This window comes from Bidens hawaiensis, unplaced genomic scaffold (genome assembly GCF_021521415.1).
Source record: "Bidens hawaiensis isolate Kalapana, Puna unplaced genomic scaffold, B.hawaiensis_p1.1 tig00000702_1, whole genome shotgun sequence".
NCBI classification, from domain to species: domain Eukaryota; kingdom Viridiplantae; phylum Streptophyta; class Magnoliopsida; order Asterales; family Asteraceae; genus Bidens; species Bidens hawaiensis.
The window spans coordinates 5620224-5637635 of NW_027491042.1; the positions used below are offsets into that span (position 1 = coordinate 5620224).

Genomic DNA, 17412 nt, shown 5'->3' on the forward strand with positions numbered 1-17412 from the left:
TTAGGAGATGGGTTGTGAATGCTCTAACCAGAACATCAAAGCACCATCTACAGTGGCGGATCCAAGAATTTTTTCCAATGGGTTCACTATTTTTAGGTGCTCGATTTCATAGGAATGGGCATAAAAATTTTCGGGTCGATGCGACGGTTTGGGTCAAGCAAGGTTAATCACATAATAAAAATACGATAAAAACGTCTCCATTAAAAAACATAGGATAATCCACATGCCTTTGTCATTGGTGTAACTTTACGAGTGAGCTGATAACCGTGTTTTTTCCTACAATTAAATCTACCTTAAATTTTCTCTTAATTTCACAAGTCATAAGCATATAAAGTTTCATAAACATAAATACAAATGTTGCAATTGCATACACCTTTACATTTAGAACAATCCTATTTGTTTATTAGGCCACATCTTCATCTTTTTTCCACATATCTAGATTCTAGATATATAGAAAGTTTATACATCCGTAAATATATTATTAACATTTGCTGTATGGTGGAAGCTGTGATTGAGAGTGAAAGAAAGTAACCTTAAATCTGTTTTGAATAAAAAATATTTGAAAATATGCAACAAGAGAGAGAAAGTAACCTTAAATCTATTCTCAATTACAAAGTAACGGCTTAACCACTAGAGCATTTATATAATTTGTTTATGGGTTCACTCTAGCCTTTTATATGGACTTTCTACGAAAAATCCGAAACTCAGTGGGTTCCCGTGAACCCGATAAACCCACATTAGATCCGCCCCTGACCATCTAATAGACTAATTATCTCAAGTTGTTGAGTTTGCTTATGTCAAATCTTTTGGTTTTCTGTGACTGATGGTTTTAAAAGGACCACATAAATTTTTGACATTGTAGACTTAATGGAGATCTCATTTTAAGTTGGTTACCAAAGCCCTCTTCTATGTTTTCTTGACCTCGAATTAGTTATAATTTTTGTGGCACTATCTAATAGAAGGAGTTTGCCTGCATTGCGTTAATTGTAGTAAAAAAATCTCAAGTTTTCTATCAGGAAGTGTTGCAAAGACATAGTCATCTTTAACCCGTTTAGTGGAAAAATCAAAACTGAGAGGGCTAAACGTAGTAATATATCTTACTAGAATGGTTCAAAATATATCTTCTATATGAGGTCACAGATTTTAGTTCAATTTAGGCCCCTAGAATGTTTGAGTCGCCTCTGCCCAACTCTTGATGAGTTGGTATTATATAATAGTACTTTATGTCAGAGGTTTGAAACATTACAAATGCAAAATGGCATTGAGATTATCTTATGATGCATTTTATCTATAAATTCGAATGTAATAGAAACGACGGCTATGTAATTGTCTTTGTTTTTCTCTCTCACAACTTTGAGTTATCTGTTATGCACTATATACAAGTTTATCGTGATGTTTTTAAATGCTATTCTTAACATAGGAAGTATAGCTTGTTGTGTGGTAAAAGTGGAAATGTTTCATAATTTGGTGTTTATTTCGTAAAGAGAGAATGGTTATTTTGGTTCATTCGGTTTGTTGATTTTAACTATTTTGGTCCAATCATCAAATCCTTAACAGTTTTAGTCATTAAAGTTTCAATTGTTAACGATTTCAGTCCAATTGACAAACGACATCCAACTTCTCCGTAAAAAACCCCCCCACGTGAGGGGTATTTTTGTCCACCCATATATAATTTAAATAAATTACTTTCTCACCTCACATGAGGGATATTTCCGTCCACCCCATAACCGTCTTTAGGGGGGAGATCGTCCTCGTCTGATCACCTGGTAGGCCCGATTTTAAAAAAAATTATATACATATAGGGTGGGTCATTGTATAATAATTAGTTATCATACATTACGTACGCAAGAATACTAAGTATCGATTTCAATTTAAAACTCAATCACGAGATGACAGCTTCGTAAATAACCCAAAACTAATTTCGCAATCAAATCCATCGATTACAAATCGACTATATCATAAGGCGTAATCCATTTTTTGAACTTTGCAATCTAAGTCATCCAATTTATCAACTCTAATCAGAGCTCAACCACGAAATCAAGTATAAAAACCAAAATAAAAATGAAACGTCGTTTAACTCAAGAATTGACTTGAGATTCACATTTCACTGTATAAATCAATGCATAGGACCTATAAACAATTAATTGAGTGTAAAAGTCAAATAAATTCCATTTACGCATTCTATAATTGAGATTCATAATTGCAAACAAAGATAAATTGTACAAGTTTTGGAAAACATAGTGTGAAAAAAGCTTAAAAGAAAATTGCTGACCTAAATGAATTAAAATTACACTGGTAACAAAATACACACTACAAAAAAAGGCCAGAACAAAAATAAAAATGTTTCAAACTAAATTGTTAACCTAAATGAATTATAATTACACTTAGAACAAAATACACATTTTACAAAATAACACTCAGATGTTGACCTAAATGAATTCAAATTACACTCAGAACAAAATACACACTGCACAAAAAAAACTCAGAACAAAATTAATGACCTAAACGAATTATAATTACACTCAGAACAAAATTGAATTAAGATCGTAAAATAATAGCGTTTTGTTACTCTCAATTCATGTTCAGTTTAATAGCCTATCCTCGCTCTCATCATTTATCTGATAATTGATTTACGTTTTCACAAACCAATACGTTTGATTTTGAATTTGAGTTTGATTTTGGTCAACAATTTGAAGTGCTTTGTTCATAATCTTAGATATGAAATTAAGCTTTCTCTAAGAAGAAATTGATCATTGAATGTAACACCCCAACTTAGGCAGATGATGCATCGGGGCAGTACACTGATTGTTCATAGCTCAAAGACGTTATTGAAGTAACAGTAATATTTAATTTCTATAATCAAATTAAAAGTACACATTTTGTCTGAAATTTAAATACAATACATCGAATAGACTAACATATTTATTTAAATAATATTTTATAGGTTTCATTCAATTTTATTCTGATCTTCAATGATCCTCGGCCTGCAGCACATTTAAAATAATATAACTTTGTCAATAATAATGATGGTGAGAGTTCATAATGTTTGTATATGTATATGAGTTAAGTGCTATTTTAGTACATGTGGTTTGGCCAACAACACAACTTTAGTACCTATTCTTTATTTTGTGCAAATGGCTACCTCGGTTTCAAAAAACTTGCATTTTTAGTACTTTTTTCTAACCCCGTCTATTTTTTCCGTTAAGTTAGGGATAATTTGGTAACTTCGTTATTTTCTGTTAAACACTTATATCTTGTAAACCCTAAATCCCCAAATCATAACATCAAAATCCAAATTCTAAATCCCCAAACCCTTTCTCCATATCATCATAGGATTTGAGGATTTAGGGTTTACAAGATATAAGCGTTTAAAATAAAAGAAAAAAACAAAGAAAATAACGAAGTTACCAAATTATCCCTGACTTAACGGAAAAAATAGACGGGGTTAGAAAAAAGTACTAAAAATGCAAGTTTTTTGAAACTGAGGTAGCTATTTGCACAAAATAAAGAATAGGTACTAAAGTTGCGTAGTTTGCCAAACCACAGGTACTAAAATGACACTTAACTCTATGTATATATTATGAAATATCAAAATTCAAGTGTCAAGATGTAACGTCTCAATCACAAAGTAAAAAAGAAAATAAAAACATGATATTCCCGTTCGCTTGACATAAGCCAAATTTAGTAAGGACCCCCCCTACGCTCGGAGTAATATATGAGAAGCACCGTGCATTCCAACATAAGTTGAAGAATTAGGCGGTGCAAGTATGCCTCGACAGACCCTCCCACTTCGAGTTTGCGTTTATGTACCAATCACCATAAAACAATAAACACCTTGTACATATATCACGTAATTCACAAGCAACAAATACAAACTAGACACATATGTGAGCTGAACTAGACGGGTTCGGTTCGAGGCGAGCTGAACCAGACAAGTTTGGTTCTAGGCGAACACAACCAGGCGATGGATTAAGATTAAGCGAGTGATTTAGATTAGGGGGTTATGAAAACTCACATGATAAGGTTAAGCAAGTGAAAGATGGATTAAGCACTTAAGCGAGCTGAACTAGACGAGTTCAGTTTGAGGCGGGATCCTATTACATAATTCTAGGTTCAATACAATGTTCATGGAGAAAGGGAACATGAGTGAGTGAAAGATTTGAAAGAAAAATATAGATTTCACTATAATTAGTTATTGTGTTTTTGTCGTAAAACTTTTAAGTTGGTAAATTTTAGTTTTTATTTAAGAATTGGGTTTCAATAATAACTAATCATGTTTATAAGCTTGACCCATTTTAAGAAAAGCCGAAACGGGCCTAGAAGTAAGAAAACAAGTTTAACCGAGTGGTTCGGTTTTGGTCGGACACGAACACAACTTTATGTCAGGTTCGTTTCCGACATGGCAAAAGATGTTATATATTGATTAAGAGGTGAAGAGATGAGTTTTCAATTAGACTGAAACTTTTAAGATGGTTTGATAGAGGGACCAAAATAGCCATTTGTTGTTTCCTAAATTGCCCTAATAACACTCACTACAACCTTGCGTTTCTCTTCTTCCGCCTGCATCATAGCATTACCTTACCATAAACCCTAACTCTAATCTCAACCTCAACAATACGATGGGCGACGCTGTTACCGGCGGCGATGATCGGAAACCGGTGAAGCTTCCGATTGCCGGCAAACGAAACATCCTAATCACCAGCGCCTTACCTTACGTCAACAACGTTCCTCATCTCGGAAACATAATCGGCTGTAAGTAGCACGTATACTCGATTTTGATGTGTAAACTGTTAATTTGAGCTTAATTTTGTGAATTCGTAGGTGTTTTGAGTGCGGATGTGTTCGCTCGGTACTGCCGATTGAGAGATTACAACGCCATATACATTTGCGGCACTGATGAGTACGGAACCGCTACCGAAACCAAGGCTATGGAAGAGAATTGCACGCCTAAACAGATTTGCGATAAGTAATTGTTATCATCTCTTTATTTCTTACATGATTTTGATTCAGGTCACCTAGGGTTTTGATGCCTCTGTTTGATAATTTAGTCGATATATCGGTTATCAGTAGATATTTGACCGATATCAGTTTTTTTAGGTCTTGATTGTCAATTTTTAGTGTTTAATGTTAGTTTTCTAAGTCTTAATCAGTTTCCACTTGCTACAATTGTTAGTGTTTTGTAACTTGCAAAAAGGTGAATTTGTTAATGGCAGGAGAGTATACTGAATTGTTAGTGTTAAATTACTAACTGCATAGAATTTAGTTAATAGTTAATTTTTTTTTTTTTGGGTATCATTTTAGGTATCATGCGATTCATAGGGACGTGTATAAGTGGTTTAATATAAGTTTTGATGAGTTTGGACGAACTTCAAGTCCACAGCAGACTGAAGTTTGTCAAGCAATTTTCAAGAAGTTGTTGGAGAATAACTGGCTTTCAGAGAATACAATGCAACAGGTGTGCTTAACTGTATTTTTGGGGTTATTTTTTTAACTTGTGGTTTGTATTATATATTAATTATTGGGAGATGAACAGTGAATTATGAATCTCTTGTTTACAATGCAGCTTTACTGTGATACATGTAGTAAGTTTTTAGCTGATCGGCTTGTGGAGGGCAGCTGCCCGACACCAGGCTGTAATTATGATTCTGCAAGAGGAGACCAGTGTGAAAATTGTGGCAAGCTGTTAAATCCAACAGAACTCATCAATCCTCGATGCAAGGTTAATTTACTGTTCACTTATATTTGATGTATTTTGATCTATTGTAATAGATAGTAATCTTTCATAGTTTGACACTTTAACTTATGAGGATGGACCTTTTGAAACTCTTGATCAAGTTTTTTTGGTAATGTTTTAGGTTTGTGCAACAAGCCCTCGAATCCGTGATACAGACCACATGTTTCTTGAGCTCCCTTTATTGGAAGCTAAATTACGTGAATACATTAGCACGATGTCAGTGGCCGGTTCATGGAGTCAAAATGCTATTCATGCCACAAATGCATGGCTTAAAGAAGGTTTAAGACAACGCTGCATTACTAGAGATTTGAAATGGGGCGTTCCGGTCCCACTTGAGAAATTCAAGGACAAGGTAAATTAGCTCTTATATATAGCTACAATTTTATTGTTAACTGTGTTTCATTATATATAGTTACGATTTCATTGTCTAGGTTTTCTATGTATGGTTTGACGCACCTATTGGATATGTCTCTATTAGTAATTGCTACACAAACGAGTGGGAAAAATGGTGGAAAAATCCTGAAAATGTTGAGTTGTATCAGTTTATGGGAAAAGATAATGTTCCATTTCACACTGTAAGTTTACTTTTTTAAAATATTCTAGTCGTCTACAAATACATTGACTTTAATTATAATGAAAAATACACATTTTTAGGTAATGTTTCCTTCTACACTTATTGGGACTGGTGAGAATTGGACTATGATGAAGACTATTAGTGTTACCGAGTACTTAAATTATGAATCAGGTTTGTACTATACTGATAAACAATTATGGTTTTTTGCTTTTGAGTTGTTACTTTATGTTTGTAATCGTTTAAAGATTTTTATGTTTGTTTTGATACTTGTGTAGGCAAGTTTTCAAAGAGTAAGGGTATAGGAGTGTTTGGAAATGATGCTAAGGATACAAATATTCCTGTAGACGTCTGGAGATATTATTTGTTAACCAATAGACCAGAGGTACTGCATTTGTGTCATATTTGATTCATAGCTCCATCATTATGTTGATTTTATTAATTTTATTTCACTGCGTTTTGGTGTAGGTATCGGATACGTTATTTACATGGGCAGATTTGCAAGCAAAGTTAAACAGTGAATTGCTAAATAATTTAGGCAATTTCATCAACCGTGTATTGAGCTTTGTTGCTAAAGAGACAGGTTAGTGGTTGGTACCATTTAGGCCTGTAATTGAACCAGACGGACATCAACATAGCATGTTCATTTGTTCGTTTAACGTTAATCGAACAAACAATCAAAAATGAAGAGTATTTTTGTTTGTGTTTATTTTTTTAAGAAAATGAACGTGTTCGTGCTTGTTTATGTTCACTTTCTAACAGTATAAATGAATTTGTTGAGCCTAGAAAATACTAAAACAGAGCTAAATTGTGACGGGTGATTGTTGAGCCTAAAAGTTGCAAACTAAAACTGAGCTAAATTGTAACGGGTGATTATTTTCATAAAAATAGAATGCATGTTAACGGGCTTAAAAGATTTTAATGAATATATGCGCGAACAAACGTAAACTAATGAGCATGAACAAACTTTCACGAACACATATGACTGAACATGAGTACAATCTGTGCATGTTCATTCATTTTAATAAATGAACATAAAAATGTTGTTTGTGTTTGTTTGTGAGTTTATTAAGTAAACGAACTTCCCACCGAACGCTTCATGAATGGTTTACTGAACATTTGGTTTGGTTTAGGCGTAGTGGCATTAGAATCCAGGCTATGTAAATTAGCAACATTCTGTCATTTTATTTATTCAATGCTTTTTTTCTTTACCACTGATTGCATATAAATACTGTCTATAATCGACAGACTCTTCTGGCAAAGCGTCGGGATACAACTCTATAGTTCCTGAGGCTCTGGGTGCAGAGTCACATCTTTTAACAAAAGCATTGGGAGAGAAAGTTGGTAACTATGTTGACCAATATGTGGATGCCATGGAGAAGGTGAGTTAACATACTGGGATATATTTTTATTATGATTCTTGTTATTGTTATTATTATTCCTTCACACCTTTTTATCTTTTACATACATGCACATATATATATATATATGGCTTGGTATCCTTTCAGAACTTAAAAAAAGTTTAGAACTTTTAGGAACTCATAGCAACCAGACATTTTTTTAAAATTCTTTTATATATTAACGTTGTTTGAGACTAGTTTATCATATTTAAAAACCAAAAATTTGATTACATATATAAATTACAAGTTTACACATGTAAAATTTATGTAATAACAAATTTACATGTGTAAAAAAATCTAGATATGTGTAAAAACAAATTTCATAATTGTAATCGTAAATACAGATATAAAAAGTGATAAAACTACACTCAATTATTATTAACATACAAAATTTTTTATAAAACACGTTAGTTATTAAGAGTTCTTTAAGGCTCTTAAATCTTTTCAAAAGTTTTGTAATGATACTCATCCTAATGTGTGTGTGTATATATATATATAAATATATATATTGGTATCCTTTCAGAACTCAAAAAAAGTTTTAACTTTTAGGAACTCATAACTAACAAACATTTTATTTTACTTTTTTTTATATATTAACATTATCTGAGACTAGTTTAATCATATTTAAAAACCAAAAATTTGATTACATATATAAATTACAAGTTTACACATGTGTAAAATTTATGTAATAACAAATTTTTTATGTGTAAAAAATAATTTTCATAATTGTAACCGTAAATATAGATCTAAAAAGTAATACGACTACACTCAAGTAATATTAACGTACAGATTTTTTTATAAAAAACGTTAGTTATTAAGAGTTTCTTAAGGTTCTTAAATAAAGTTCTGTAATGATATAACAAATTGTTCTTATATACTCATCCTATATATATATATATATATATATATATGCATACACGTGTGTGTATATATAACAAATTCTCATTGGAAATTGTTGTAGGTCAAGCTAAAGCAAGGATTGAAAATTGCAATGAACATATCTGGTGAGGGAAATGCTTATCTACAAGTAAGTTCACAATAAAAAAAATTAAATTAAGCATGTTCGTTTAACTTTTATTCGAACAAACAATTTAACACGAACGACTAAACGAAAGGGGTTTTATTGTTTGTGTTTGTTTGTTAATAAAATGAACGTGTTCGTGCTCGTTTATGTTTGTTTGTTAACAGCATAAACTTAAGGTTTACAAACGTAAACAAACTCAAATAATTGATATAGATTGATGAACATAACTGAGCTAAAAACCAATCAAAAGTAAATGTGAACGTGTCAAGCCTAAAAATTTATTAAAAGTAAATGTGCACACGAATAAACGTTATTGTCTTTTTCTTCATGCAGGAAAGTCAGTTCTGGAAGCTTTACAAGGAAGACCTTCCGTCCTGTTCTATAGTCATGAAAACTTCAGTGGGGCTCGTTTATCTTCTTGCATGCCTTTTAGAACCATTTATGCCATCGTTTTCTATTGAGGCAAGTAATTTTAAATTATTATGTTAGTGTAAAAAGATTAGTTTTTACAAACTCTTTTTATCATATTATTGTTACAGGTACTCAAGCAGCTCAATCTGCCACCTCAACTATCACTTTCTGATGAAAAAGGGGATATTGTTAAGGCTAAAACTCCTTGGAATATTGTACCCGCCGGTCACAAAATTGGGACACCTGTCCCATTGTTTAAGGAATTGGTACGTACATTTGTTGTTCTTGTTTTTTATTTTGCTTTTTGTACATATGTTTTTTTTATTCAATTTTTGTGTGATGTGCAGAAAGATGAAGAAGTAGAATCCTTTAGAAATAGGTTTGCTGGAAGTCAAGCTGACCGTGCTGATCGGGCTGTTAAGGAAGATGCTGAAGCAAAGAAACTTACTGAAAAGCTCAAGAACACAAAAATATCAGGTGATTCATTTGTGGCATGATTTCATTTTTAGTGAATAAAATGTGGCAGTTCCATATATACTCCTGAAAATTTGCATTATATCGTACTTGTCTAATAACAAAGTTGATTGCAATATATCATACTTGTCCAATAAAAATGTTGATACCAAATATGCCCATTTGAATTACTATCGTTAGTTTACGTTTACGTTCGTTTATACATTGATAGGCATCGGACCAGGCGACAAGTATGATATTGAAATAAAATGAAACGGGTAGAAACAGATAGATCTAATGCTCGTTTGTGATACAGAAATCACCACACAAATGAACTGTAAGGCAACAACACCCAATCAAAGATACAGGTACACCATTACGTTTAGTTAATCGGGTCTAAGATCACTACCTAACACATCACAGCTGAACTAGCATAGACGGATCAATTTAACTCATAATCCAATGAGATAAATCAAAACAAAACTTTTCCATTCTAAACTATCTCATTTCATCCCTGGTGAATTACTTACATGGAAGAAACCAGAACCAACTACACCATGTTCCTAGACCTTAGAGAAATTGGAAACTAGAGTACTAATTAACATGCAAAAAGTACAAATTGAAATAGCATAAGAAATAAAAAGTAAAAAACAAAACAAAACATGGGAACGTGTGGAACTTTGTTGTAGTTCATGCTGACCCGTCTTTTGAACCCGATATATATGACTATTTTATCTGATTGTACCAACGACTACAGTTTCATTTTGTGGCATTTTACTGGGTCGCAATTGCTATCACTATTCATTGAAAATTTTCAAGTAGTTACAAATATCCCATTACAAACATGGTCTAGTACATTAGTTTTTTAGATCCATTAGATTGATGTATGCATTTACTTTTAATTGGTTTAAAGCTCAATTATGTTCAATTATATTTGTGAACCGTTCGTTTATACTGTTAACGTACGAACATAAACGAACAAAAACATCTTTTTCTTAATGCATGAACATGAACAAGAAAACTACGTTCACTTAGTTATTTGTGTTTGATTGTTTGTTTGGTTAACAAACAAATATGAACATGCTATGTTCATGTTCATTCAGTTCATTTACAAGCCCTAGTTATCTCAATGCAAGTTTTAAGTGAAAAATTTGTTTATATGATATTAAGATTTTTTGTTGGATAAATGTCGTACGATACCAAGTTTTGAGGGAGATATAAAGTTATATCATAGTTTATCTACCTTAAAGTATTAATGTTTGTATTATATGAATTTGCAGATAAAACTGGGAAGAAAGAACGACCAGCTAAATCTGCAGGTGAACCCAAAAGTATGCCTGTGGAACAGGAAGTCATAATTAGTAGACTCGATATACGTGTTGGAGTTATTAAGGAAGTTCAGAAACATCCGGATGCTGATTCTTTGTATGTGGAAAAAATTGATGTTGGTGAAGAACAACCTAGGACTGTTGTTAGCGGCCTTGTGAAATTTATTCCTCTTGAAGAGATGCAGGTTCTTTTTTCAACACATCTTAGCAGTTAAATATTAATATCAACGCTACACATAACTTTGTTTTTAGGATTAAAATCATATATAGCCTTTTTAAACTTGAAAATTTTCATATATGCTTAACTTTAATGAATTTTTACTTAAAACCATTTTGCCCCTTTCGATTACTTTTGTTTAAATTGTTTTTGATGAATGGGTATACTTGATGTTTTAACTACTCTGTAAGGGTATATATAATCTTTCTAGTTTGTAGGGGTATATATGAAGTTTGATACTTTTAACTATCTTGTTTTTTTATACAGAACCGGAAGGTGTGTGTTCTATGCAACCTAAAGCCGGCAACCATGAGGGGAATTAAGTCACAAGCTATGGTTCTTTGTGCTTCAACTAGTGATGGCACTAAGGTATAGTAATCTTTCTTTCTTTTCATGTGTGTACAAGTATATAACTAGCCAATGGTTAACCGTCTGTGTGAGTCGGTTTGATTTCAGGTTGAGTTGGTGGAGCCGCCCGAGTCTGCTGTGATTGGAGAGAGGGTTAAGTTTGCTGGTTTTGAGGGTGAGCCCGATGATGTTTTGAACCCCAAGAAGAAGGTTTGGGAGGCACTGCAAGTGGATCTACATTCAGACAAGAATCTTGTGGCTTGTTATAAAGATCTACCATTCACTACTTCTGCGGGTGTTTGCAAGGTTTCATCAGTATCTGACGGGTCGATTCGATGAATGGTTGCTTTGCATTTTTGGAATGGAACGGTGTTGTGTTTGTTTTATTTATGTTTTGGGATAACACGAGTCAGGTGTTATAGGTGATTGATGCGATTACTATATACTGTTTTTGAAGATTTTTTGCTTTTATAATTATAGTTTTCAACAATGTTTTAAAAGCCGGTATTTTACTTGTACCGGATTGGGCTAAAAATGGTACAACCGGGTTATACTGGGAGGTTCAACCAGCTAAATAGTTTACCTTATAATTTTCTATTCTATAAATGAAACTTCAATACAAAAATAACTCAAAACTAAATGATTTCTATAACAAAAAATAATTCAAAAGTTAATCCATATTAAAAAAATAATACAAAAGCACTCAATTTAAAAAAAAACAGTCCAAAAGTTTACTTGTATGAATGTTAATTGATGGGTTAAAAGTGATTTTGGAAAAAAATGGACCACAAATGTAAAAAATTTCTCGGCTTAAAACCGGTTTGTCGGTAAAAACCGGTACTTTAGACAAAATCCGCCGGTACGATGTTTTAGCAAACCTGTCAAATTGGTTTTCAAACTTAAGTTGACGTTGGGTTCAGAGCTTAGTTGGACATGAAATCTTAGTATATGATTACATGATATAACAAGTAAATGTAGGTAATACAAAACTAATTTTCCCCTTACGCATACATATTGCATTTTAACAGGGTATTTAAGTTATCACAAAAACATCCAATATATATGTGTAGGTATCTTAATTATGTGTATGCTATATAATTCATCCAGTAACTTTCTTATTTCTGGAAAGTATGAATTGAGTTATGATGCAGGTGATATTTGAGGGATGTGATTAACACACTTGGGCTTCAAAAAATAATATAAACAATAAAACCCATTCAATTTAAATCTATTTAAATAAGAATCTCAATATTACAAGTCCACTAATTTGACATGTTAACTTTTATCATGACTTGAATTGACACGTAAAGCTTTGCAAGATATTTACTGTTATAATAATATTTTTTTATAGAAAAATATGATATGGTGGATGAAAATGAATAATGCTTAACATATATTTCTACTACTAGTCAGTGTAATAATATTTGTAAATTCTAACCACTACGTAAGGAATGAGGTTATTATCATAGAGGGCAAAATCATGCATATTACATGGGCCTACTTTGATACGAAACATATCTGCTATGATTTTTTTGTGTTTATTTATTTCTTTTCTTCTTTAATTATTTTGTGGATAGATTTGACATTTTCCCTAAAGTTCATTGCCTATGTTTATCATTTTCTTAATACCCATTCGGTGGGTCATTCAAGTAAAATACACGAAATTATTGTTGTCTTTGTGTGCAATTTAAAATTTAACAACAAAACAAAAAGGTAAAATAAAAATATTGTACTATTTGTGTGCAAAATTTTTAGTGGGCCCGTCCAATTTGCACCTTTTATAGTTTTATATATTAACTAGTGTTGGTGTTAAATTATGACGGGGACGTAAAACCGTGACAAGTAGCATCAATATCATACTAGTGTTGGTGTTAAATGTAAAGCATTAATTACACATGATCAATGATTAATATTGATTTATTGCATTTAAATCATTTATTATATGAACCATCACCCCATAATAATAATAATAATAATAATAGTGGAATCAAATAAACGGTTTTATACCTCTACAACAAGGCAGGATGTTAATACTGGTATATAAAACACAAGGTGAAGATTATAAAACTTTTGTTTTATTTTCGTGTTCAATTATTGAATTTCAAGAAAGAAACTTGTTTCACCCCACGTGTGTATAGGCTAGCATTATATATTTATATAATCAATATAATTGTTGTATTCCATAATTTATATTAGAACCTTAACAATATAAAAAAGAATTAATATAAAGTTGAAACTGGATGTTGATTGAAAACATTTAAAAAACATTGTCAAGATATGGAGATTTGTCAAATATCTTTGCAAAAGAATTTCAATATTTTAGGGCATTTTTGGGATTGAATTTTAAAACAGTTTATAGATTTATTAGTTTTTTTAAAAAGCTAATAAATTAAAAAAAATGTTTAAAAATCACAAAAGCCATTCTTATTTTTGTTTTTTAATAAGGTTAAAATGACTTTTTGAAAAATCTAATAAGTCAATAACTTCTATATCTCAAAAATAATAAGTCAATAACTTCTATATCTATATGTAAGTTTATAAATCTATAGTGCTTTTGTAACTATAACAAACCACAAAACAAATTAAAGGAAAAGTAAAGAAACAAAAGAAGAAAATTCCATCCCACATTGATAGAGGAAAGAAAAGGAGAAGCTTCCACCATAGTATAAATAGGAGTGTAAGTTTCTTGTCCCACATCGCTAGATTATAAAACTAGTAAGCTCTTTATAAGAAAGAAAATTTATATGTTAATATTCTTATAAGACAAATCACACCCAATGGTCCTAGCGGGGGTGCAAAGCACCCGTACGCGCACGGGCACGAGCGAAGTGCGATGGGCGCAATGTGGTGCTTTGATGGTGCACTTCGCTCTAGGGCTGTCACTTTTACTTGAAACCCAACCCGAAAAAACCCGTACCCGAACCCGAACTAACCCGACTCGAAGACCCCGAACCCGAATCGAATTAAGTAATTCGGGTTGGTTCTCGGGTTTGATTTAGAAGATTTGGGTCAACCCGAAAAACCCGAATAAACTTTTAGTTATGAAATTAAATATATTTTTTATGTGTAATAGGCTAAGTCTTAGTCATTAAAGTTATCAGAATCTGGCTCTAATCGACAGTTGTTATTCTAACTATTATGAATCGATTGCTTATTATTAATTTTATGAATTGAGTTTATTACTAATAGCAACTGTAATCGAACAACCAAATCACGACCGATTGAATACGATTATGGTTCGAGTTAGTTTTACTCTTCTATTGAATTGTTTTATCAAGTTAGGTTAGTTTTTTATTTGATTATATGTGTTATAAGTAAAAAAGAATATGTTGTTTTAATTTTAGCATTATAGTTTTTAAAATTTTTTTGGTTTTGTGTTTTTTTTCTAGGATACTCGAAACCCAATTAACCCAACCCGAAAAAACCCGAACCCGAATTACCCGAACCCGAAAAACCCGTGCGAGATTTGGGTTGGGTTTCGGGTCAAGATTTAAAACTTTGAAACCCGAATAGCCCGACCCGAAAACCCCAAAACCCGAAAAACGAACCCGAAGAACACCCCTACTTCGCTCGCATTGCCGTAAGCCGCTTAAGGACCGCCTTAGTATTTTTGTGAAAAATCAAGATTTTTAATAATCTACCTATCGCGATACGCGACGGGTTTGGATCAACCTCATCGCGTAACGCGATGACGTGTAACGTTATCCAGAAATATTGCGGCGTAGCGATACGCCCTATGTTTATGGCCATCCCGTATCGCGATGGGCTTCAGAATTGGCTATAAATAGATTGGCCACGGGACATTCAATCTTGCACCAAAATTCTCCTTTCTCTCTGAATTTCTTCACACACATATATAGATTAGGATTATAGTATAATACCCGAGTGTCGTAGCGATATCCTATCCGATCGAAAGAAACTTATATACACAAATCCAAAAAGCTCTACCTATTAAGGTAAGACATTGTGCCATCGTGTAAAGTTTCTACTCTCGTGATTATCGTTATGATTATTGGTTTTATACTAATCTAGGTATACTACATTTTGTTTATCCTAGGTGCTTAATACCAGAAGGCGTTCTTTAATTATAAACTAGCAAGGTGAGACATTCGAGTTTTTGTACAACTCACATTTGCGTGAGACAACTATTTCCCGACACTGTCATGATAATTTTAAAGCCTATAAAACTCATGACAGATAGTCTAAATGATTTCAAATATATTTTTAAAGTATTTTAAATACATTACAGTGATTAAGTCTCTGTAGACTTACGGGATGATTACTACTGGTATTGTGGGGTTTTGTATACAATGCTTGCCTACTAGGGTATTACACGTTACTTATTGGACAAGTGTTAGCCAATAAGTAATATGACCACAGTCATAGATACGATCGAGTGACAAGTACCTTTCGGTAATTTGTAAGCAGGCAGATGTAAAAACATCTTAATGCTGGAAATGTAAAAACGTGTCATTTACAAATGAATGTACTCACCAACATTTCTTGCTGATCAAATATTTTAAACATGTTTCAGGTGACTTGTTAGAGACCAAGGAATGATGCCTGCGGGCTTCCAGTTTAAATAAGTGGCTTGTCACCAGAATAAAGAAACGTGTTTTGTAAATTAGGGTTTATCCCTATAAAAATTATGTTTGTATCAAAATGGATTAAATTCCCAGTTTATTATAATAACAATCGTGGTGTTTTTATAACTCTGATCCTTTTTCCTAACTACGGTTCTGATGAAAATTTCCGCTGCAATATAATTTAATAAACACCGATACCACCAATCAATGTTCACGACTTCCCTCCCAAGGTATAGGGGTCGGGGGCTGTGACAGTAACATAGAACACGCATGTGTGTTTTTTTCTAAGCGATTGATCGAACTCATAATATGTTTCAACCGCATTAAGTTTCAAAGTGTGTAACAAAATTCAGAAAGTTTAATAACTTGTATAGAAAAGACAATGTCATTCGTATTCTTTACGATTGTTTTTTACTTTAAAATCTTGTGATAGATAGAATAATAGTGAAAAATACCAAAAAAAAAGAAAAAGAAAAAAGAATATCAGTATAAACGAAAAAGAAAATAAAGAAAAAAAAACTAATTAGTTTTTTGAAAAAAAAAATATATATGTTAGAAAAAAAACACAAAAACGATTAAAAAAACACCAAAAAAGCTAGTTAAAATAGGTAAATATGTGATTTTTAAAGATATAGTCATTAGATTTTATTATAATAAATTAAAATGGGTAAGTACGTAAAATTTTGAATTAAGGATTAAGTATGAAGGGTTTAGAACGGAAAATATGCAATTGTTGGTTTCATTTTTTAAATTTTTTTAGCAACGAACAAAGCCCGATCACTCGGGTTTAGTCACCAAGACCCTTCGTTGTGGGCTGTAAGGGAGCGATTTGGGGGATGGAACACCGACGAGGGGCGCATTGGGGGTGGTGGGATTTGGAACCCTAATTCAATCGCTTGTATTTTTCTCTCGATCCCCTCATCTCCCGACCACAACCACATCCAAATCTGGAAAACCCTAATGAAAAATGTTTAACTAAAAACGATAATCTCTCGGCATATCTACCTTCTGTTGGCACTTAGGTTGGCGATATTGTGCCCCACCCCTTTGAACTGGATCTGATGTTAAATTGTATTGTACCCCTTTTAAACAAACCACCGACGGTGGTGGTACGGTTACCGCTGCCACATACTACCCTAAATCAAATGCGGTGGTCAGCGATGAAGACGAAAGTGGGTAACATCGTTAGATGTGGTGGTGTGGCTGGTTTATGAAGACGATATTGGCCCGTGATGAGGTCGATGATGAAGAACACCGTAAATCTCTCTCATAGATTCTTATCACATCACGATTTTGATAATGATGTGAATCGAATCGGCTATACGAATGGCCACGCCGAG

At 32.7% G+C, this 17412-nt stretch overlaps 1 protein-coding gene across 1 annotated transcript; it reads left to right on the top strand.

Moving 5' to 3' along the window:
• Positions 1-4595: 4595 nt before the first annotated feature.
• LOC143533307 (putative methionine--tRNA ligase) lies at positions 4596-11967 on the top strand. Its single transcript, XM_077028135.1, has 17 exons — positions 4596-4752; positions 4822-4966; positions 5302-5455; positions 5564-5719; positions 5856-6086; positions 6166-6309; positions 6389-6479; positions 6584-6690; positions 6774-6888; positions 7554-7687; positions 8667-8732; positions 9063-9191; positions 9269-9406; positions 9488-9617; positions 10874-11106; positions 11406-11507; positions 11595-11967. Exons 1-17 carry the CDS (start codon positions 4620-4622, stop codon positions 11823-11825), a joined length of 2439 nt encoding a protein of 812 aa, XP_076884250.1. The 5' UTR covers positions 4596-4619; the 3' UTR covers positions 11826-11967.
• Positions 11968-17412: the final 5445 nt, after the last annotated feature.